Consider the following 24147-nt stretch of genomic DNA (forward strand, 5'->3'; position numbering starts at 1 on the left):
GCTGGTTTCTGATTTCACCTGGGAAGCTCCCTTGGTGACTGCAAACCAACAAATACATTCCATGGAGTCAGGAATTGATGGCTTTGTTCAGTGATATGCCCTTAGAGCAGTGCTTGGCTCACAGAGTAGAGAGTCTTTTTAATTTTCATTTTTTGGTCAGTATTTAAAAAATAGGGAACCGAAGAAAAACCATCCTGGAGTTGGCTCAGGAATAACTGGAAATAAAATACCACAAGGGTTAGTCTTTCTCACTCTTTGCCCTCCTACATTCTACTCTTTTTTTTTTCTTTTTTTTTTTTTTTTTTTTTTGAGAGAGAGCAAGAGTGAGGGAGGGGCAGAGGGGGAGAGAGACAAAATCCCAAGCAGGCGCTGCACCGTCAGGGCAGAGCCCAACATAGGGCTCAATCTCATGAACCTCAAGATCAGGAGCTGAGCCGAAATCAAGAGTCAGACGCTTCACCAAATGAGCCACCCAGGCACCCCTCCTGGATCCTATTCTTCATTGGCTGTTTGACCTTAAACAAGTCACTTAACCTCTGTTCCAGCACTAATAGAACTTTATAGAATGATAGGTACATTCTAGGTCTGCCTCATCCAACATGGTGGCCACGAGCCCCACACAGCTACTGAGTATTTGAAACGTGGCTAGTGCAACTAAGTGAACTTTATTTAATTTTAATAAATTAAAATTTAAGTAGCCACAGGACGTCTAGGTGGCTCGGTCAGTTAAGCGTCTGACTCTTGATTTTTGGCTCAGGCCACGATCTCATGGTTTGTGAGATCGAGCCCCCTGTAGGACTCTGTGCTGACAGTGTGGAGCCTGCTTGGGATTCTCTCTCTCCCTCTCTGCCCCTCCCCCAACCCACCCTCTCTCTCTCTCTCTCTCAAAATAAACAAACATGTACAAAATAAACTTATGTAGGCACAGGTGGCTAGTGGCTACACCATTGGACAGTGTAGGTTTGTTTTCTCATCTGAGGATGAGGTCATGTGTATGTGGAGCACCCAGCTGGCAAGGACAGGCACCCCGTGCATGCTGCCCCCAGCCCCTGCCCCACGCTGCCGGGACAGACCGCAAGTAAGGAACCTGACCGGACCAAAGGCACAGCCCACAGACTATGTGGGTAGGGGGACCAGAGTATGTGTTTAAGGGCAGGCTTGGAGAGACGACACCCACAAGGACCCTATGAAGTGGAAGAACTCAAAGATGGCCCCTCAGTACATTTCCCATACGTGGATTCGAAGGATCGCATCGCTGATGCTTTCAAACTGCTCAGAAAAGCCTTGGAAGTCCTCAGCGGTGCTTTGGGGTTGGTGGAGAGCCTTGAACATGCACTTCTTTCCTACTCTGCACTGGGCTGTGAAAAGCAGTCAGGTTAGGTTTCTTCTGTTAGAGTTTGAAATTCACTGAGATCCCCTGGAGGCACACTTTGAAAATAGTGTCCATAAATGTGAAACATAAGCACCCTGCACAGGAGACGGGATGCGGCACAGTTAAATCAGTGCGAAAGGCCATAAAACTGTAGCGTCCCAGGCCGAGTTCTGAAAACCCAAATATCTCATGGTTCTCTGGAGCTCAAATCTTTTTAGATTTAAAGGCACAGAGTCCTGGACTTTTCATTCATCCAGATTTAATAACAAACATCAAAGCCTGATTTTTAAAAAGATTCTGATACACTCGACTACCATAAATGCTCTGCAGAATGGAACCAATTAAAGATCAAGTGTGTACATATATCAGAGACCGGACTTGAAAAACCAGAAATTGCTCTAATTACATTAGTGAGGATAGCCAACACTCAACGGTGGTTGTGAGAAAAGAAAAACAGGAAAGAAAGAACAGAGATGTTCCAAGACCATCTTCAAAGACCAACCCCAAGAACTTGATGGGAACCTTCCTGGAGTGATGTAAAAGCCCCCTTAGCCCTTGTGGTCCTCCACTGGAGGAGAGGGAGCGGCTGGGGGTACCGTAGGGCCCGCCCTGCTAGAACGGACTTGTTCCAAATCCGGATTGGAAATCATCTCCCTGGCTTCATCACTTTTCTTGGTAAATCTCTCTTCTCTGGGAGGAAAGGCACACTGAATGTTATGTAAACACATAGGATTTTTTAAGAGAAGAGAAGAGAAAAGAAAAGAGAAAAGAAAAGAAAAAGAAACCTCCAGATCCCAGCACCTAAAGAGAACCACTCCACATTCCAAAGGACATCCTTCCTGACTCCTTTACCCAGGCTGATGGAACTATCCATCCTGGCAAGAGGGAGACGCACTCTACGCTTTCATTGTGAGTCAGGTCTTCTCAGAGCGCAGTGGTGCCGGCTTCTCCCCTTGCACCCCAGCTTTCTGTCATCGCGGCCGAGGGCTCTGCATCCCAGCTATTCTCTGGCCAGCCCAGACAATTTCACTTCGCCTCTCCTAACTTCCCCCCTGCACTCCCCCAAGCCTGCCTTCTGCTGGGGTATACACCAGGGTGTTCCCATTCTCCCCCGGGCTGGGCAAACCCTGCCCTCAAGAGAGTAGGACTAGGCCTGTCGAGGGCTTAAGGATTCAGAGTCAACTGTTCCCTGGACACCTACTCTGTTCCAGGAACTTGGGGCTAGAAACTAATGATCTGCAGATTCTCGGCCACACCACCCAGTAAGCTTGTCCGCTGAAAAGCCTGAGACACAAAAGGACGGACCCGGGTCACACGGCTAGGAAAAGGCAGAACTGGAATCTGGACTCAGATCTCCCCACCACACATCCCCTGCCGCATCCCCCAGTCAGACCTGATCCCTAATGTTGCTGATGGAGGAAGTAAACGGGGAGGGGGGCTAGGAGAGGCTTCAGAGGTGTGGAATCTCTTCCTTTCTCAGTAGGTGCGAGAGCACAGTGACCGCAGCCCCTGGGAACCAAGGCCCACGCTCGTGGAATAAACCAGTGGGGTCAAATTTGCCACGTACCCTTGTCAGTATAGGTTTCTGACACCCCATATATGTGAAGAAATTATATATAATATTTTTAATCAATATCTTACATCCCCCAAAACTCTAAGGTCAAGAGGCACTATGAATAATATTGGACGGAGGTATTTCCAATCAGCAAGCTTTGCCAATTTTCGCTGTTTATGCACATTTGCATGATTAGAAATGACTTCAGTCAGGTTTCTTGGCAGAAATGCTGTTAGGCTGCTTGTCCCTTTGGAGGGTTACATTCATTAAGAGCAGATAACACACCGTGTAAATCCACTTAACCCACACACGTTGTTTGCAACATACTGGCATTTGCTGCAAGTGAGCGAAGAAGCACCAGGACTTCCCCCAGCGTGTGGCTCCCACCCCTCCCCCGGGAAGGTCTGGTGATGGACCCATGACCACTGGGCATTCAGCAGAGGGTGCTGTCCATCCCCCAAACATCAGTGTCAATAGAGCTTCGCTTTCATGTACATGGGAGTCCTAATAGTTCTTTATACACCTTCATAGAGCAGCTGTCTTGGGCCAGAGACCAGACCAGAGACAGGACGGGACACCCTACAGAGGCTGTCACGGGCTCGTCAGAGTTTGCAAAGGAAAATGCAAGTTGCCCAGTTAAGTTTGAATTTTTGGATAAACAACGACCGCTAAACACCATCAGGGGAAGGGGTCAGGCAGTGGGTCCAGAATTCCCACACGCCCCACAGGGGCTGGCTGCCCCGCGGTGTCAGCGCCTCTTCTAAGGGCTGGCCAGCACAGTCCCGGGCACCAGGCGCGCGGTGGCGGAGGGGAGAAGAAGGACTTGCCTGCAGGGAGCTTATGGCCTGGCTGGGAATGCGGACAAGTTTTGGAGGGGGGGCGGGGTCCGTGAAAGACCAGGTTAGTCTGTTTCCCACGGTGGGTGACAAAGCGGTGTCTCAGCCACACCTGCCCCGAAGCAGCGGATGAAGGCAGTTGAACGCCCGAAAAGCAATGTTTCCTGCAGTTTCAGGGGTCCCCGTGGGGATCAGCATTTATGCTCCGCCCCCCCCCACCCCCCACCCCCCACCGAGCCAGAGCGCTCTCAAGTACCTGGGGGCCACGGTGACCCTGCGTCTGCTCACCTCGGAGCCTAGGTCTCCTCCGTAAAGTAGGTTATTGTCGTGGTCTGTCGTGCTTTTCCGAGCCATGGCCTTGCACTCAGAGGACTCCAGGAATTTAGATTCACCGCCCCGACGAACCTAAGATACAAGCGCCAGTAAATGTACTGCACGGGTCACACGTGGGTCCAGCACGTTTGCTGCCACCCCACCCCCACCCCCCTCCCCCAGCCCCGCCTGTCGGGAGGCAGATAGCGCTTCAAAATTCAGAGCAGTCGCGCTGACCCCTAGGTGAAAGCTGAGGTGAAAGAGGGGTGGACGGTGTATCCCCAGGTAGCGCAGCTGGGCCCTGTCCAGTTCTGCCTCCCCTGTAACAGGTGCAACGCCCACGGAGCCCCTCCCCCCTTCCCCCCCCCCAGCGCTGTTTGGCATCACTGACCCACGCAGAGCTTCCTTCCCAGAGTGCTTACCTTCTAGAGAACAGGAAAGGGACAGGGACAAAGCAGGGGCGGACCAGGTACTTAGATATGCACGTGGTATAGACCCTGGGGGCTTGAGAGTGAGGACAAAGGTAACAGCGGCCGCCCACTTAGTGCCGGGCCCCCCCCTTGGATGTCCTTTTATGTTATCTTATTTGCTAACCACAGTAACTGTGCCAAGTGCTGTGATCCCCGTGGGATGAATGGGAAAACTGAGCAGTGGAGAAATTCGGTAGCTTCCCCAGAGGCACAGAGCCAGAATCTGAGCCTCGGCCCGGCCGGCTTCAAGGACTCCACTGCAGAGCCAAGGAACCCCCCAAGTTCTGCCCCAGCGACAAGCCGTCTCACAGGAACAGGAGAGGAGTCTCCATTCCTGGAGCCGTCGCCCTCTCTAGGTGACACTCTGGTTCCTCCAGGGTGAATTGCGATGACCTGAGCTCAGCGGCCCGATCTGGCTGGAGAAGTTCGTTCCTAGGAGGATGCCAACTGAGTTACCTTCTGATCCCAGATCAGCTCAGCGTGTGACCCCGTCCGCACTTCAGCTCATGGTCTTTGAAGAAATGCCCTTGTTACAGACTCTGTACCCACACGTCTGCTACACCCCACGTCCGCAGAGAAGGAAAAGACCAAAACGCCACTGCCGTCGGCTCGCTTCTTCCGGTCTTTTATCCCCCGGTAGTCAGGCTCTCTCGGGAACTGGGCTTCATGGGGTTGATTTGCCCTTAGAAGGTAGCAGCTGACCCAAATTTTCCCTGCAGAAGTGTCCTTGATGAGGAATCCTCACAGATGTTGCAGGAGGAGGTGAGTCTTGAGTGCAGAGCAGGGAAGGGCAGTCTGCCACCTGGGCCACCAGGAAGGGCTGCCCCAGACGCCCGTAAATGTGACATCTGACCTGTGATCTAATGACTCCGTTTTCAAAAGCTAATTCCCGCGCACCCCCCTCCCAGCAGTCACTGCGCCCACCCTTCCTGAGGATCCTGGCACTTCCACTGACGTGGCAGGTGCTCTGGCTTTGGAACAGAAGTTGATTTCACGGACTCCCACTTTTGAGCTGAGTGATCTTGGGCAAGTGATTTCACCTCCATGAGCCCAGGTTTTCTTACCTGTAAAAGGGGAGGGACACTCTCCTAGAGCAGGAGTGAGGGTTGAGAAAATATTTGCAAAAATGCCTCGTTTTTACCTGTTCTTTTTTATTTAAAATTATTTAAAGATAGGGGCACCTGGGTGGCTCAGTCAGTTAAGCCTCTGACTTCATTTCGGCTCAGGTCATGATCTCACAGTTCATGAGATCGAGCCCCACCTCAGGCTCTGTGCTGAGAGTGCAGAGCCTGCTTGGGATTCTCTGTCTCCCTCTCTCTGCCCCTCCCCTGCTCGCACTCTCTAAATAAATAAACTTTAAAAAAATATTTAAATAGATGCATTTAGCCCCGGGATGAATATATGTGTATACATATATTCCCCCTCATATAATGCCATGAATGTAAGGCTTTTCCTCACAAATATGCGTTTTGAAAGCGGGAGCTCTTTTTTCCCTTCCCTCCCATCCCAGGGCTTGGCAGAGTGCTGAGATCCTCGTGGGAGCCCGACAAGGACTTAAATTGAGTCAGAATCTGTGATAGCGTTGTGTTCCGGTTTTCTGGAGCCATAGGATCACCAAAGTCTCTCGAGTGTGAGCGGTGTGCAAAATGTAAACAACTATCTTCATCGTGTTCGAATACGTCAGAAGCAATCATTGCATGTCGACTTCAGAAGGGACACAGGGACGGTATGGATTTCTTAAAAGGGTCTGTTTTGTGTTGCTTTGCTGCTGTTTTGACACAATGGCTTTGGAGAACAACATCTGAGCTTTAGGTAGGGACCCTTGGGAAGTGTGATGTCATTCAGGTACATCTAAAGCGATGAGCTGCGACACAAAGCCAGTCCCTACCTCCTACGCTAGGCATCCTTTAGGATGGTCTGTACTTATCTAAGACATGTTTCTGAATCGAGACATCTGAACACGAAGTTTACAGTCCAGATAGGTAAGAAGAAGGCCTGGCAATATTAAAGCAAGAGGGTTTTTTCTCTACACTGACCAAAATAGGAGGAAGCCGCTACTCGTAAAGCTGGTGTTCAAAACACCATCAGCCTGGCATCAAAGTTTATAAACGTCACAACTATGTTTTTCCACTTAGAAAACACATACGTGGGTAAAATAAAATGAGAACACGTATTCTATAGAAAAACCGGACGACTTTACAACTACCAACATGATTCTTCTTTTAAATGTTTATTTATTTACTCAGAGAGGCATGGGAACGAGCGGGGGAGGCGCAGAGAGAGAGGGAGACAGAGAATCCCAAGCAGGCTCCAGGCTCTGAGCTGTCAGCACAGAGCCCTAGGTGGGGCTCGAACCCATGAACTGTCAGATCATGACCTGAGCCAAAGTCAGATGCTTAACTGACTGAGCCACCTGGCGCCCTCGGACTAGTCTTGCTTTAAAGTCATGACTGCAGACTTCAAGTGGGTGCTTATCCCAAGCCTAGAAACCTCTCATCTCTCCTCAAACCTTCAACACTTCCTCCCAACTCTCAGCGTGGAAAACTGAAGCAATGGTAAGAACTCGCGGAGCACGTCTACTCATATTCTTGTCTCCTTTCCCCCCGACCACAGGAGAACCACTGGCGCCCTGAGTCACCTTGCACTCGGCACCGGATCCCGTCCTCTCGCACCCACTCCAGCCTCTGCTCGGCAGTCCTTCCCTCCAGAACGCCAGCTCATCCCTCCCTGTTGGCTCGTTCCCATCAGCGTACAGACATGTTGTTTCTGCTGAAACCCCCTCTTGCACCCACTGTTTCCCACCACAACGCAAATAAGCAAACATTTCTTGGAAAAGAGTTGTCTGTATCCGTTGCCTCCAGTTCCTTTCCTTCTGTTCTCCATCAAATCCACGCCAGTGGCATTTGAAACCATAGATGACTCCCTCCTTCCTGAGACGCTTCCTTCCTTGACTTCCAGGACATCACACTTCCCCTGCTCTGACCTCACTGGTTGCTTCCTCAGTTCCTTTTGCTTGTTTCTTCTCATCTCCCTAAACTCTTTTAACATTAGCACATCCTAGGCTCAGTCCTCAAATTCCTTCGCTTCTCTATGCCCACTTCCCTGTTGATCTCATTTAGTTGCATCATTTAAATACCATCGGATGGTATTTAAATACCATGGACGATGACATCCATCTTTCTGTCTCTCAGGTTCCGCTCTGTCCCCTGGACTCGAGACTAATACATCTACTGCTTACTTGACATCTCCATTTAACTAATAAACATTTAAGCGCAACACGTCCAAGAACCGAACTCTAAACTCCTTCAAAAGTGTTCCACCACCTCCCCCATTTCTCTGAAGGGCAGCCCCATCCTTTCAGCTGCTTGAGCCTCAAATCTACTAGTCATCTTTGCCTTCTCTCTCTCTCTCTCTAATTCACATTTAAGCCATCAGCAGATGGACAGCTATGCTCTTTAAGCTGTACCCAGAATCCAGGCCCTTCTCACCACCTTCACTGTGACCCCCCTGGCCCACAGCTCATCATCCTCTTTGGCAGGAGAATTGCATTGCTTCCTACTGGCCTGCCTTTTGGATCCTTGTCCCTCCATCAGTCTGTCCCCAACCCACAGCCAGAGTGATCCTTTTAAAATATGTCATGCTACTCCTCTGCTTCAAACTCTCCAGTGGCTTTCTATTTCACTGGGAATAAAAGCCAAAACCCCTTACAGTGGCATTCAAAGCCCAATACGGTCTGGCCCCTTCCCCCATCCCCAATTTTTCTGATCTCAACAATTATTGCTCTCCTTTTTTTCTGACTCTGCTTCAATTATCTGGCCTCCTCACTGTTCCTTGAACACCCAGGGACACTGTCTAAGCCAGGCTTTGCTCTTGGCTGTTGCCTCTACCTGGAAAACTCTTGCCCCAATATCTGCAGTTTGTCTTCCTCCTTCCTCCACATCTCTTTTCAGCACAGTGATGCCTTGCCTGAGTATTCCATCTAAAATGTAGAAAAGAGGGGAGTCCAGTCGGCTCAGCGACCGACTCTTGGTTTCGGCTCAGGTCATGATCTCACGGTTTCGTGAGTTCGAGCCCTGCATCGGACTCTGCACTGGCAGCACGGAGCTTCCTTGGGGTTCTCTTTCTCTCTGCCCCTCCCCCACTCATCTCTCTCTGTCTCAAATAAAGACACTTTAAAAAAATAAAACGGAGTAAAGAACATGGCTTTTGTCTGCTGTATCTGAACACCTAGAACAGCACTCAGCGTGTTGTAGCAGATGCTGTGGTTGGGCCATCCGGATCCCTTTCAGACCCAGGCACTTGTTTCCCTAGTGGCTGCGAATGTCCGTGGCTGATGGCTTTCAGCTGAGTCCCTCTCCAAGCGTTGCTTTCAGCTGCAGACAGGTGCCTTGGCCAAGTTCACGGCCTTCGCCTGGAGACAAAGGAGAGCCCTCGTCCAATGACTGACCAATGTGGGGGTGTGAATGCCCAGCCCCCTGGCTTCACTTTGACCGCAGCTCCCGAGGCCAGTGTGTAACTGTACTGCAGCTCCACTCCTTCTACTCACTTCGCTCTCCAGCAGGTGCATATGCAGAAGGCATTCCACCAACGAACTTCCTGCACATAAATCTTACTTGTGTTTCCCAGGAAACTCAACCTAACACTGTGCATACCAGCAGTGGTTTGAGGAAGCAGACTCTAAAAGCAGATTTGGGTGGTGGCTTATCAGACAGGGGCAACCCCGTCACCGGTGGCAAGTGGAGGACAAATAGCCCAGCAGGTTGCAATGGCCACGTGGCGAAATTTTCATTGGTGGTGTCTTGGGATGGGACTCTGTTGAAAAGGAATGAACTGGCAGGTTCAATATCTCACGCTTTTGAGAGGTTCGTGGGAAGCACTAATTTGTAAGGATAGTGCTTCTTGCTCACGGCTACTGATGTTTTTGAGAAAGACCATGAAAAATTGGGGTTAGAGATCTGCAATCGAAGGTGAGGGGAGGAAGAGGCCACCTTGGCCACACGTAAAGGGACTCTTATTTCTCCCCAGCCAAAGGGCAGTGAAAGCTGAGGATATGGTTGTGTAAGACCTAATCATGAGATAAATAGCATCTCAGAGAAGGCAGACTTCTCAGTCCCAGCGAGGCTGGAAAACAGCAGGATCCTGAGATTTGGGATGAAGACTTTGGGGTGATACACTTGGAGACCTTGGAACCCCAGGTGCACCCGATCCCCAGGGCCTGCAGGAATGACCCAGCCCTCCCTACTGGGGACCAGCACTCCTTTTGATTGAAGAGGTTATAGAGGCCTCTGTCTTATAAGGCAACACACATCCCTTCAGGACCTCCCTTCTGGCTATGAGACCAATATCGAGTCACCATCAGCAACTCACCAGAAAAGTGCTGGGTTAAAGGGGGTTTGGGAGGCCACATTCCTGAGATACATAATTCCCCAGCAAGGACCCTAGGAGATAGTGCTCATCTACTCCCATGATGGTTCTTAGAAGTTTGGAGTAAGGGATGGCCCACATTAAATGAAGTAGAAATTCTAGAACAGATGGTGGAAAAAGGGAACCAAAGGATCAGAGAAATGGGCATTCTAGACTGGATAGACTGTAAAAGGACACAGAACTCGCCAGTTGAGTATGCTCTGTGGGTGAGCCAGGAGAACACTCATTTTACCAAAGGGACCAGGTAAGTACTGCACAGAAGGGCTCCAGCATCATCGGGAAGCTCTGTCCTCTGTAGGAGGCTGACAGCACAAGATCCAGTTATTGGAATTGGCCTCACATAGAGCAGTGAAGAAACTAGGCGATAAGACAAGAGGTCAGCTGGAGGTACTCAGTGATCAGGAACATGTGGATAAAATTACCATAACGAGCAGCAAAATCAGAGTGGCAGCTGGGAGGTTTGACCCCCCACAGAACCATAGAGGCGGTTAATAGAACACAGCATTCACAGGAATAGTCAATGGTCAACAAATATCACTCAGTTTCTGTGAGCAAATCAATATGGTGGATGACAAGGAGGTTGAGGGCAGCCACCTCAATAAAAAGCCACCATCTATTATTCAGGTTCTGGACCTGGAACCCACTAAGAGGGAAATCAGATGGATGAAGGAGCCCGTAATACCACGGCCACTGTATATGGTAATGACGGCCAATAGGGACCTAGGGCCATTTACTCAAGTCACCATACACTGGGGATAGAATATCCACACACTTTGAAGATTTTTGGACACAAGATTCAACCTGATGCTGATATTCAAAGTGTCAACATGGTCCTTCTGTTAGAGTTGGGGGCGCAGAGAGGCCCGGAATAGAGAGTCCTGGTCCAGGTCTAAGTCAGTGAGTCCACCGGGTCCATGACTTGCCCAGTGGTCATTTCCGTATGTTCTGAGTATACCATTGGAATGGACCAACTTGCAGGTTGGTGGTATTCTAATAGAGGCCTTGGCCTGAGGTACCAGCTATCGCGGAGGGAACTACTTAAATCACGCCCCTGCCCACCAGACACTAGAGCAAATACCTTGTGGCAGGTGGGAATAGTGCTGATTGATGTTATCCTTACAAACCTGAAGGGTGCAGGGGTGGTGATTCCTAGAACATCCACATTGACCTCACTCCTCTGGCCTCTACAAAACCACACTGAAGATTACAGCAAACTCAACAGAGTCACAGCCCCATCTAAGAGCAGCTGCCACGTCCAAAGCCACGTGCGTGTTAGAGCAGATCGATGCGGACCTACCCCGTCAGTGAAGTGCGCGGGGATCCAAGGGTCCAGGACACGCCGTTCCATTACGTCCAGATTAAAGGACACAGTATTGCACCTCCCGTCTCTCACCACGCTTCTAGGTGGAGCACATGACTGGCGGGCCTCTCCGGATTCTGAAGCAGCATGCTCCACACCTAGGAATCCTGCTCCAACCTACGTACTGGGCGACACGGAAGTACGCCAGCTCTGAGCAGTTTCTGGAGCGAGAAGGGCCCCTGCGGGTGCAGGCAGTGGGGCGGGTGGGCTCCCAGCCACTTGGTCAGCACTAACTAGACGACCTCACGGTATTAAAGGTATTGGTGATGGAAAAGCTGTTGTGTGCCAAGCTCCAGGAAGAGAATTACAATGCAAGGCCATCTGCAACGGTGTTGTATTCAAGGCTCCTGAGAGAAACCGAGCCCCTGACCTTGGGATACGAAGCCACTAAATGGCCAGAACCGCCCGTCTTGAACCGTTTGAGCAGGCCCTGTGGCAATCCATCCTAAGATGGCAACGACACAGCTAGAACCTGAGGGACGAACAGGGGGCCCAGAGCCCCAGATCTTTCACACCAGAACCTCTCCCTAAGCTCCCCCGTATGTGTGCGTGAAGGGTCCCTGATGGTCACCTTAGAAGGAAAAAACTGAAGTGTGGTTCTGTCGGTTCACCATGTGGGTACAAGCCCAAATTGGATAGCCGCTGCTCTATGGCAGGCGGCGGGCAGGGGTGGGGGGGGGGCGCAAACGACAGTGATGAGGGAAAATCGTCCCGACACACAGTTTAGGGCAATGCATCTGGACATTTACTGTGTGGGGAGAGAAGTGGTCCAAAGCAAGAATAAATACAATGGTATAGGGCTTGGCTGTTGGTCAGGAGCTTGGAAATAAAATGGCTGCAAAATCGCCCAGCACTCGGGTGACTAGAATCGACACATTCTGTATATGGGTTTGCTTTTTCTGCCTGCAGGACCTCGGCCAGCATCATCATTGTTTATTCTACCCTGATGGGACCCTCCACCTCCTCGGACCAAAGAATCTACACTAACAGCCAAAGAGATGTGCAGTGGGCACGGAACCCGCAGTCCGCCGTTTCTATGACATACGGTATCCTCTGGAAGCTGCCAGCCTGATTGACTGGAATGGCCTTTTGAAGATGCAATGGCAGAGCCAGCTCGGAGACAATACCGCTCAAAGATGGTGTGGCAGGAAGCTTCTAAGAATCCTTGATGATCCCTGCCTCCTGCCACTCACAGCCCTGTGTGACTGTGCCCCTTGAGTGTGGACTTAATTGACTGGCTTCTGATAAACACAATATGGCAGAAGTGACAGGATGTCACTTCCAGACAAAGTTACAAAAAGACCGTGATCTGTTTTGTTTTCTCACTGCCTCTTGGACTGATTGTTTTGAAGCCAGCTGCCATAATGTGAGGCGGCCCCGGGGACAGGCCCAGTGATGAGGGGACAGCAGCCTACCAATGACCATGAGCGATCTTGGAAGAGGGCTGACTCTCTCTGAGCCTTAAAACGGGCTGCATCCTCTGTCAATGGCCCTACGCACTCATGCAAGACCTGGAGCCAGAGGGACCTAGCTAAACTGCACCTGTGTTCCTGACCCACAGAAACTGAGATCATGTTTGTCATTTGAGCCATGAAGTTCTGGGGTAATTTGTAACATAGCGTTAGGTAACTAACATGGAGGACTGCCCTTTTAGAAACCAGAGGTGGAGTTGAATAGTTTAGCGTCACTCCCACTGACCCACTTAGAGAAGCTGGGTTTCTCATCCCTGCAACTCTGGGCCCCGTGGGTTGTTTTTAATTTTAGGGAGCGCGCGCACGCTAGCAGGGGGAGAAAGGCGCGGGGAGAGAGAAAATCTCAAGCAGGCTCTGCGCTGAGTGTGGAGGCCCCATCCCAGGACCCTGGGATCATGACCTGAGCTGACACTGAACCAACTGGGCCACCCAGGTGCCCCCGGTTTAGAGGTTCTTGCTCTGAGAAGAGGAATGCATCTACTAGTGACACAGGGACATACCCATTAAACTTTATAGCTTAGAGTTACTTCGGGGTCATTTTGCCAAGGAACAGCAGGCAAGGAAAGAAGTTACCGTTTGGCAGAGGTGCAGGAGACTCCAGTCCTCAGGAATTGGGCCAAGGAAGAATATGTCTGACTCTCAAGTGATCTAAGAGGGCAGATAAACATGGCCGCCTGTGGTAGAAAGACCTGGTGAACAAGGGCTCAGACTCCCTCAGAGATTAGGAGCGGGTCAAGCCATCCGGACCAGCAGAGGTGCGAGTTGATAGAGCGCTCTAGGAGGAGGAGAGGGGAGGAGGTCACTTGTGGCCGGGACACCAGCTTCGATGGCAGGGTCTGTGTTTTGCCCACTAACCTTCTTCAAAGCAGGAAGAAATGCGGTGGACTCTGAAGCTATTCCCAGAGCTGCTTCTCTGAAGCCGGCACATCCGAGCGGTGAAAGGATGGCCCACACTGGATGCAATAATGACTATGCCGAAGGTATAAAAGTCTGGCCCTCTGGCCTGATGGATACCGCAGGAATATCGTGTTTCCAGAGCATCTCACAGGATCTCTGCACAGCCTTTGTTGCAACACCATCTCAGTTCAATTCTTCCTCCTGCCCAGTCCTCCTTTTTACTCCCTCACAAATGTTCAACCCACGGTCAGGCCCCAAGAAACTCCCCGTACGAATCGTTTGCAGTTTCCTCTGGAACCCAACACAACAGCTGAACAAATGAATACATGGTTACCTATTTGGTGCTGTGCCGTCCTTAACTCATTTGCACAACCCAAGAACTAGGAGAAATGTGGTTTTAGAATGGCAGAGACCATCCAGAGTGGAGCTCAGGCCTATGCAGCGCCTTCTAATGGGAAGAATTCAAACCACTGAGTTGGAAAAGATGTCAATGGTCTTCCAACGGTTTCTTTTTCGTAGAGAACTGCGTTTTTTGAGGTGCAGTCCTATGTGGGACCTTACGTGGAGAGGGAGTTCAAAGTTACCTCCACCAACATGGCTTCTCTTGCCGTGAGACACCTCTGAGGAACGAGATTCCCTCCGTATCATCTGAAATGGGCAAGAGAAACCCTGACCTGCTGCCATGTTTACAGAAGCTATTTAACTCCAGAGAATTCCTGGAGTCTGAAGAGCAGACACCAGATTAAGCGACGTAGATTTAGCAAGACAATGACCTGCTCATTTTTTTGCAACCTACCAGACACCAGGCATTCTATTTATACGTATCTTATTTCATTTAATCATCAGAACCCTGTGAGGAAGAATCGTTTCTGTGTTACGGCTGGAAAAACCGAGAGCTGTGATCTTTCTTAGTAACTTCAAGTCCAGCGCTGCCCATAGCTCAGCGGTCAAGAGCTTGTGCTGGGCACTCAGACTGCCGGGACCAACTCCCGCAACTACTGCGTAGCTTTGGGCAAGTGACCTGTGCCTCATTCTTCTAACGCCTAAGGGAGACTGGAAAGTCACCTACCTCAGGAGGATGTTGGGAGGAGTCAGCTGATACGTGTCAATTAGAACAGAGCCTGGTGCACAGGCAACTTCTAAATTTGGCTATTTCTCTCCAGACACGGCAGGCCTGGGAAGAAGCCAGTTTCGGACATGCGAGGCCGGAGTATTACCCTTTGTCACCGCTTCTCCCCTGTGACTTCTGGTCAGAACATACTTGGGGAGAGCCTTTGTACCAGAGGTGTGGATGGGCACCCGAGGGTCGGAGCGTGGTCTGCCCCATGGGTAACCTTCACCACCAGGGAAGAAGTTCCACCTGCGTCTTTTTCCCTCTGTGCTCCTTGGGAGGGTGGAATCATGCCTCTCTGGGATTCAGGACCTCGCAAGGGTGATGCCTGCTACATGTCCGGTGCTACACAAATCCTTCTGGAATGAAAAGCACTCATGCGGGAGAAGGGGATGGCTTCACGTGGGGGGCCTACTCCACCATTCTGTGCTTCCTGCTTGCGTCTCAAAGTACCTTCAGGATGAAGGTTAAAAATCTCAAGTACCTGAACCATGCCCTGATCCTGGGCTGCAGGGAAGGGGCGAGTAACATTTATTATGAGTAACTCCGTTTTTCCCTGTGTGGCTTTAAGCTGATAGAAAATCTGCTAACAGCCATTTAAGAGGAAAATTTGTAACATCCTTTTCAATGACCAAGTTATAGAAATCCAATACCCAATCAATCCCCCCACTGTGGGTATCACTAGCAGCTTCCGTGGGGGAGTATGGCTTTATATTTGGTATTTTCAGCTTCTCATACTGAGGAGTTGGAGAGCAGCTCCTCCCTGGCACCAATTACCCTTAATTTACGTTAGTACTCATATTCTGTACAAGCCATGGAATCCCTTAGCCAAACAAATACTAAAAACCACCTCAGGTGAACACTATGCGTACTTCCAGCCCTAAGTCAGTAAACCAGGGATCATTCCCCACAGAACAGGTGGGCTAGTCAACATGGGAGATCAGAAATTATGGATACCTTAATTCCTCGACCTTACGTGTGCACTGATTTTCCAAGCAATCTTTTGGTGAAGTCCTATGCCATTTCTTTGAGATGCCTGCTGGAGTCTTTTACACAGGGTAAAAGAATTGAAATCGAAATCGGGAAGGACCGGAACCAGGAGGGCTGTCCCTCCTGGTTTAGCTCCTCTGCACTATTGCCCTTCAACCTGAGGCCCACGCATCTGGCAGCACAGGCCTGCTTAAGGGAATCTCCCCGCTCCGATTCCCCACGGAGCACCAATGTGTTTGCGGGCTCCCTTTTCATTTCAGGTGAGGAAACTGTCGGCTCCTGCTTTTGCTCAGAAACCAGTTAAGACCAAAATTTACAATCTCACGTATTAGCTGATGTGTCAGGAAATGGTGAGAAATGAGGCCAAGTAAGTACTGCCTAAGTACCTTTAGAAGATCTTAGTCATATTTAGGAAGTTAAGCAGTATAGATAGATGGAAAGAGAGATAGAAAGGAGAAGGCCTCGATGGGCAGAAGATGGCCTAAGGCATCCAGAAAACAGGTCAGGTTATTAGTGGCAGAAATCTGAACGACCTCAAGCCACCACCTGTAGCTCTACCTCCTCCATCAGACTACGTTGAGGTAAGAAACAGGACTTCTGCAGTCCCAGCGACTGATACAGAAGTTGATACTTGACCCCTTGCCTCATTTTACCAGTCTCACCTTTTGCTTAAACTCTCTAGTTCAGGTGAAATTTTCTTCTCCTGTGGTACCTTATTCCCCTGTTGAGGGAAATGTGTTTTTAAAAACAGTTCGGGGGCACGTGGGTGGTGCAGTCGGTTGAGTGTCCAGCTCTTGATCTCAGCTCAGGTCATGATCTGTTTGTGAGATCGAGCCCCGTGTCGGGCTGTGTGCTGACACCGTGGAGCCTGCTTGGGATTCTCTTTCTCTCCCTCTCTGCCTCTCCTCCCGATTGCCCTCCCAAAATAAACTTAAAAAAAAAAAAATCTTACATTGGAAGATGGAGTACATTAGCCAGTCTTAAGCACATTCTGACCACTCGCTAGATACCAAACTGACCGATGCCCACAGCTAGTAGGCTGTTAAGTCCAGATTAGTTGAATTCTACCAATTTCACTCTGAAAAATTCTTGTCAAATTAGGTGTAGGGAAAACCAGAAAACTGAGGGAAAGTGTCTGTAAAAAGTCAAAGGAATTCTGTGCTTACCCTGTGTAAAAGGACTGACTAGCCCATCAGTCCAGCTTTCTGGAGGTTTTTTTTTTTTTTTTTTTTTTTTTTTTTTTTTTTTTTAAGTAATCTCTACACCCAACACGGGGCTTCAACTCACAACCCTGAGACTGAGTCGCATGCTCTACTGACTGAGCCAGCCAGGCACCCCAGATCTGAAGGCTTCTACTTAAGAATCCAAGTGACACCAGGTCATGCTCCCCCACCACAGAAATAAGCTTCATTTCTGTCATAGCAGGAACACGACCTGCCAGCCCACTGTGCCCCAAGAAAGGCTGAAAATCAATAGCACTCTTGGCCTGGAGCCTGTTGCCACTGTCTTCTGAATTACTTCAGGAAAACGAAACACAGCCGCTACTTTGAGGCCAACAGCAGACTCGGCCCTATGCCTGAGGGTGTGAGTGAAGACCAGCACACAAAAGGAGGAAAAGGGACCAGCAAATGATCCCCTTTGGCAATGTGCGAATGCCTGGACGGCCAGTTTAGCAGGAAGGCATCACTGTCCAGCTCTTTTCTAGTTCATTTCACAAGCAGATTGTTTTATGGCTGAAATTTCTTAATCACTTAAAATATAATCCAATTAAGATGCTTTCCACAAACAGGTCAACTGTGGCTCGCTGTAGCTGCAGGTTACGGGTAGAAGAGACTGGAAAGGGCATGTGGGGATACTGAAGATGCCAACAAGCTGTGGCAGCAGAGGAAGCCCTGTTAGAGGACGAACCCGACGCACTCAGTCCTGACAGTCCTCTCAGCTTTGTTTAACCCAAGGTATATGTGGATTCGGATCCCATCTTCCAGCCAAGAGTATGCTGGAACTTCACTTCCCGTAATTTGTATTGTGAAAATAAGTAGATTTAACGCCTTTTCAAACTATACCCTCCTCTCGTTCCCCAACCCGCCTCCCCCACTTACTCTTCCATCATAATGCACAATTTATGACTAAGGACAAAAACGCCCTGTTCCTCCTTACCAGAACAGTTCAAACGGCAGAGAATGTTCAAAGGGTTACGTGACCAAAGCCACTACTGATGACTGACTGTAACATCTTCTGGGTAATCTAGTCACACGTCAGAAGAGCCAGAAACAAGAACTGTATGGCCAAACTGTGGAGATCATTTACATAAATACCTTACTTTCACTGGACACTCTTTTGTTCCCATTTTTAACACTGTATGATCCTACCCGGCAAAGGGCCCAAGGTGTTCATGGTTTCAAATTCGCACAACCAGCTGAGCAGAACGTACCTGGTTGCTTACAAATGCAGAGTACAAACTACATAGTTCAGTCACTCTGAAGTTCTACCATTTACCAGGATCGAACTGAAGGGTCAGAATATGAAAAACAAAGGCCATCGAGGTGACTTGGTAAGAAGGCAAACAGGTGAAGTGGTGACTCCATCTCTCTTGGTACCAGTCTGTGATCCTAGCCTTACCCGTTGCACCAATTCAGAACACACTTTGAGAAAGAAAACCTTACACAGAAAGCTTGGCTTCACAGTACTTGGGTGTTCTAAGTGATTAAGAATCACAGTAGCCACGAGTAAAGATGGCACACAGGTCATCAGTGACTGGATTACTATTTTTCCGAAAGCTGGGTCTGGAAGCCATGTGTTCTGGATAAGGGATTGTAGACAATTAAAATCCCTCAGCACTTCACGTTACAAAAGGAGTAAATGATAAAACAAATCTCTTACAGGCTGCTTGTGTGGGTGACGACGACTATCAGTGTGCTAGGAAAAATATGAAAAATGCAAACGTTTTAAGTACCGAGATCTATTTTGGGTCGTTCAATTTCTGCCCAGAAGAACAGTGAAACTATTTTGCTACGTTCAGCACTTCACACCATGCACAAAGACCTCTCTCCTCCTGGGCAGACTTGTTTTCAAAAGGAGTATGGCTACCCTGGGAACAGAGGCCACGGCTAATATCTTCCGTGACAACATCTACTTTGACTGAATAAGCTTTATAGTTCTTAAAAAAGCCAAATCAAGTCTTTGGATGAGAATCTCTTCCTTGAGCGCAATGTACCCTTGATCACTATTTTTGGTACATGACATACCTTCTTGCTCCAAATCTGGGGAATGGATCAGAAGTTCCAAGATTCATTATTTAGAGAATACTTTATTAGTTTCTGTAATCAAACCCATGTAGATAAGACCTTACACATTTAATACAGCGCGTTACCCCTGTACAAATGGAAAAAATTGTGTTTAACATTTCTAGACCAATATGGCTGTTAATTTCTGTACAATGCCAACCCAACACGGTACGACTGGGGTAGTTTTTCCAAAGTTGACAGCACAGCTAAGGTTTCCAAAAATTCAAATTATTTATATATATATATATGTATATGTATGTATATATATATATATATTTATTTATTTATTTATATAAAAAGACCAATAGCAGTATGTTATGCATCAATAGCAGCAACAGCCTTTCCAGGTTCTGCGGTCATCTGCACAAGATTACAGACACATCCAGCACGCTCCATTAATAAAAAAGAAAAAAAACAGGTAAAAAAACAAACCCCCAGAAAACAGCAAAGTTCTGTTACTGTTGTGGTACCTGGCACCACTTTTTTTTTTTTTTATTAGCTTCTCAATCATCATCTGGAAAGAAAACATTCTAGAATAACGTCATTAAAAACAGCTCTGAGAAAGCACGGTCACTGTTACGTATCATAAAGCAGGTACAAGGTATTTTACATTCACAGAGGTATGATACAGTACTGTCCTACATCTAGAATACTAGAGGATACAATTTAAAAAGGCATTATTTGAGACTTGATTCTACTTTTCCAGCAGAGGGCCCAAAGGGTGGTACAACACAGCTCTGGTAAAGAAATGCACCTTCTCAGACAGGATTTCCTGTCATTAAGGGCACGGTTCTAGGTATTCACTGCTCTTGATGAACATGAGCTAAAAAACCGTTAAAAAAAAAAAACAAAAACACCAAAACCCAACAAACCCCATTGGATTCATACAAAGATGATGGAGTGGAGGCAAGCCAGACTCAATCTAACTAGTACTTTACCCAATCTGTCGTGTTTGAACGGTAAGAACTCCGTGGAAGAAAGGAGACGCCAAGTAGCACTTCAAAGCTTCGGGCCACAACCAAAACAGCATCATTTCAAACAGAAGCGGTTAGCCAAACCCTGCCCTCTTGGGGACGTCCAAGGGTGTGGACGTCAACATTTCATCATCTACTCACTCATCCAGGAAGAAGGGGAGATCAGTTACTGTACTTTGATTGTGTTCAACTCAATCACAAGGTTACAAAAATAGCAAGCTGCCATAATAAAAAATAAGGCTCCTCTATCCAGCACCAGTTACCTTCAGTTCTTGACCACCAAGCCCACAAATGCTACAACCGTACCCAAAGCACACAGGGAGCAAAGAGACCACACCTGACACATTAGCTGGAATCACTGCTGCTCGGCATCAGCTGTTCCTCTGCAGGGTTATTTTCCTCTACTTCTGGCGTTTCATCTAACTGTAAGGATTGCAGTTCTAAATTCTGTGCACTCACGGGATGCGTATGCATATCTGTACATAGATTCTGACCGAAGATGCACGGCGGTCAACTGAGTGTGCATCACATAGCAGGTGCGAGCCGGCAAAGCCTCACTTTACTGGTGCAGCAGCTGTGTGTCAGTGTAAATTGCTCCTGTGTCCCCTGTGTACCTCCAAGCTCTGGACAGGATAATGTCACAGACCATGTTACCCCTTTGGCTGCTGGCATTATCCGACTCAGTTCTCCCTTTCCCCGATCCCCTCCCCTGGCCCCTGGCCCCCGGCCCCGGCAATAAACCACAGCCTTTAAGATTTTGTTTCTTCTGTTTTGATCGCCTGAGGCTTGATTGGTCCAGTTCTAACAGGTTTGGTGGCTATGGTGGGTGCAGGGGGTGGCTTTTCTTCTACTTTTTCCTGACAGACACCAGGTGGGTCGGCCAGTGTTTCAGGAGGTTTACTGGAATCACTGTCCACTTTCTGGGCTTTGCCTCCTATCTGTTTGCTCTGTTGTTGTTCAGAGAAGAACCGTTGCGTGGACTGAAGAACCTCTGCTCTCTGCTTTGCCTTAAAAAATAAGAAACAACAACTGAAAATGCTGCAGCGCCACCAAAGCCCATCCATCAGTCTCAGTTCACACTCTCGTACCGACCACAAATCAGTCTTCCCCTCGCTGGTCTGGCCCAAAACCAAAAGCACCTCAATGATCTTTCAGCTTTTAACTGATAGATTTCTTCCTATCTTTGCAATCATTCCATGTGATTTTTTTTTTTTTTTTTAAGCATTTGGAAACAGGACCACCTCCCACCACCTTTTCAAAGTTTGCCCTCTTATAAGATAAGAAGATAGAAATTGCTGTTGCTCTGTATCTTTTCCGGAACAAAACTTATTGATATCAAATTCTGTTTAGGGAAGCTGCTTGCAAATTTGAAAACATATATATGTAACACTTAAAACTTCTAGTTATCAATATGTGGTCTACAATAAAACGAAAAGGAAGCACTTATATTGTGGCATTACCAACACCTAGGACCAAATGTCTTGTGGCTGAGTCCTCTTCCCACAGCTCTCTTCTGCAGGGGAAGAGCGTCAGAAATTAGTAACTACAACTTCACTTGATCACTAAGTTCTGATAGCTCCTACCACATCCTGAGCTGGTAAAATAATCTCCTACTTTTAATGGCTACGTGCCCCGGAGAATATACTTACGTCAGTCACTCTGTAAATTATACCACTGTAATGTACACAAATAAAATTTAAGTTTCTGTATCTCTTGCATACAACAAAAAAGCCCTTCGTGTTCTATAGGAAACCTGTACTATCCAAAGATCTAAAGCAATTCAAGAAATTTTTACACCCCCCCCCCCCCCCGTTATAAGCTCTACTGTCATTTCCAACATGGGCATTATATGAAAAACGAGTGCCAAGGAGACAGAAGCACAAGTGGAAACCATGGCCAAATAGTTTCCAAAGATTTCTACACTTGTATTAAATATACAAGTATATTTAATAGTTATGAACAGATGGAAATCCCTAGGCACACAGCCGTAATACAAGTAGATAATATTTAACAAGAGTTTCACCGCAGAGTAGTCTTTAAATTTGATTACTCAGGATGAGAAATGAGGGATATTAATGCAGAAAGAAACCAGCCAGTCAACCAAATTTTCTAAGCTACTGATCATGAACATGTTTCTAATTCAGAGTAGAGCATTACTTTGGACACTGCCCTATTTGAAAGCAGTAAACGTTTCTTTGTTCTAGTCTGACATGATAAACACACACACACACGTAGTGACAAAATAGGCAGAATTACTAAGACTTCTAAAGTCAAGTCTAAGTAAATACAGAAATCAATGGACTCCGCTGGCTGTACAGGCAGACAGGTACAGTTTACGCTAGAAAATCTGTCCCCACACAGACTCCTAAAGGCACTCTTCTGCATCAGCAAACATCACGTTATCAGTGCCTTTTATCGTGAAGGATCCCAAAGTGCTTCTCCCAGGCCTTCATCTACAGCTGCACCATCTGCTGTGGGACGTGCCAACTCAGGTGGTGGGCAAAAAAACGGGCATGGAAACAGCTTGAGAAGAAAACTGTACATGGATGACTCATGAAGGAAGAAAAATCAAGATAGGTAAAAATCTCTTACCCACTCCAGAGTTTTCACATAACCATGATTTATATCTTAAGTTTGGGGAGGGGGAAAGGATAAAAAAGAAAACCAAAGGGGGGGAGGAAAAAAAAAAAAGAAAATGGGGAAGGCTATAATAATCTGTATCGCTTTTTTGCTCTTCCAAAAAATGGTAGCAGCTAAACTCAGATCTCCCTCAAATATGTATTTTTAAAGTAATTCATTTTGCCAGAGTTTAAAATGTCAACTTATTTGCTAACTAAAGTTGCAAAAAAAAAAAAAATAATAATAATAATAAAAAAATTAAAAAAAAAAAACGAAAAAGTGGGGGGAATAGGGAGGAAAAAAAAGGGAAAAAAAAAAAACCAGGAGTGAATAAAAGCAGTTAGCTCAGTTAAGTCTGCTAAGACAATGAATGCCTGGGTATGTGGTTATGGTCCAGAGGCGTCTTAAGACATGGTTCAGAGACAGATTCTTGCTCTGTTGGCTGTTAACACTGTACTAACCTTCATGTCTTGTTCAGCCTTCAACGCAGCCTGGGCCTGATTACCTCTGACTCCAGATAGTGATCCACAAGGACCCCTGGCTACATGTGGCAAACGAGCATGGCTCATGAGGCCTGTGGTCAGCGGAGGAGGCATCTGACTGGCCAGTGCCATTGGTGGCCTCTGAACAGGCGCTGGGAAGGTGTTAGTATGTGGGGCTCTTACCAATGGAGGGACCAGGTTAGGCTGAGAGAGAATCTGAGTGAAAAAAACAAAACATACAACATTGAACTGTTAAAAAAAAAAAATTCTGCCAACTAGACCAAGGTTGGCTTATCTCAGAGTAAATCTGTGCCCATTCTGCCAGTGAAAGGAAGTGTATGGATTTGTGCCATTCTATTACAGGACCAAGAACAAACAGGCCATGCTTGGAGAATCTAACAGAAAAATTAGGCAAAGCATGCTATGGCACTTCAGTGGACTCTAGCATTTCATTCAGCTACAAATTCTGAAGGGGAGATAGAAAAGCTATTAATTAGGATATTTTTGAAAAAGATATAATTGCAGAAAAGGCACACACTTATACCAAACATAATCTGAAGATAAATAAAAATGATACCAATTCAACAAATAAAGTGTTGTTTCAGGAACAAACGCTAGTTTGTGAGAGTTACTATCAATTTTAGTCTTTCCATACGATCAGCAAAGGGAAGAGAAGCCAACGTTTTTACACATATATTAGAACATCTTTTGGAAATTTTACCTCAACTACACATAGTTATCTTAAAAAACAACAACAACAACACAACAACAAAAAATCTTTAAACCTAGAAAACTTTAAGCACTGGGACCCTTCTCTGAAAAGTCAACTTCTTCAAAAAAAGATAAAAGAAACAGGACTAAAATAAGTGATCAGAGCTGTGTGGGGAATCTTCTGACTACTTCTCTTGTCTGCTTTAGAACTCTACGGATACTACCTGTATCTAGCTAAAAATTGCAGAGAACACAGGTCACAAATTTACTGTTAAATA

General features: G+C 47.5%; 2 protein-coding genes across 11 annotated transcripts in view; both read right to left on the reverse strand.

The window, feature by feature from the left end:
- Positions 1–988: 988 nt before the first annotated feature.
- On the reverse strand, positions 989–4322 carry MYOCOS (myocilin opposite strand). The gene is made up of 2 exons (XM_053209394.1): positions 4020–4322; positions 989–2062 (listed from the first exon to the last, which is right to left on the reverse strand). Exons 1-2 carry the CDS (start codon positions 4115–4117, stop codon positions 1921–1923), a joined length of 240 nt encoding a protein of 79 aa, XP_053065369.1. The 5' UTR covers positions 4118–4322; the 3' UTR covers positions 989–1920.
- Positions 4323–19086: 14764 nt separating this feature from the next.
- Positions 19087–24147, reverse strand: part of PRRC2C (proline rich coiled-coil 2C) — a 93750-nt gene continuing 88689 nt past the window's right edge. For 5 of the 10 annotated variants that reach the window (XM_053209584.1, XM_053209581.1, XM_053209583.1 and 2 more), the window contains exons 34-35: positions 23138–23374; positions 19087–21064 (exon numbers count right to left, since the gene is read on the reverse strand). In XM_053209584.1, coding sequence (XP_053065559.1) covers positions 20807–21064; positions 23138–23374 — 495 coding nt within the window. In that variant the 3' untranslated portion in view covers positions 19087–20806. Of the gene's footprint in view, positions 21065–21517; positions 21571–23137; positions 23375–24147 lie in introns of all 10 variants that reach the window. The other 5 variants (XM_027046301.2, XM_027046300.2, XM_053209586.1 and 2 more) reach the window with 3 other exon arrangements.

The sequence above is a fragment of the Acinonyx jubatus genome, chromosome E4, assembly GCF_027475565.1.
Source record: "Acinonyx jubatus isolate Ajub_Pintada_27869175 chromosome E4, VMU_Ajub_asm_v1.0, whole genome shotgun sequence".
Lineage (NCBI taxonomy): Eukaryota > Metazoa > Chordata > Mammalia > Carnivora > Felidae > Acinonyx > Acinonyx jubatus.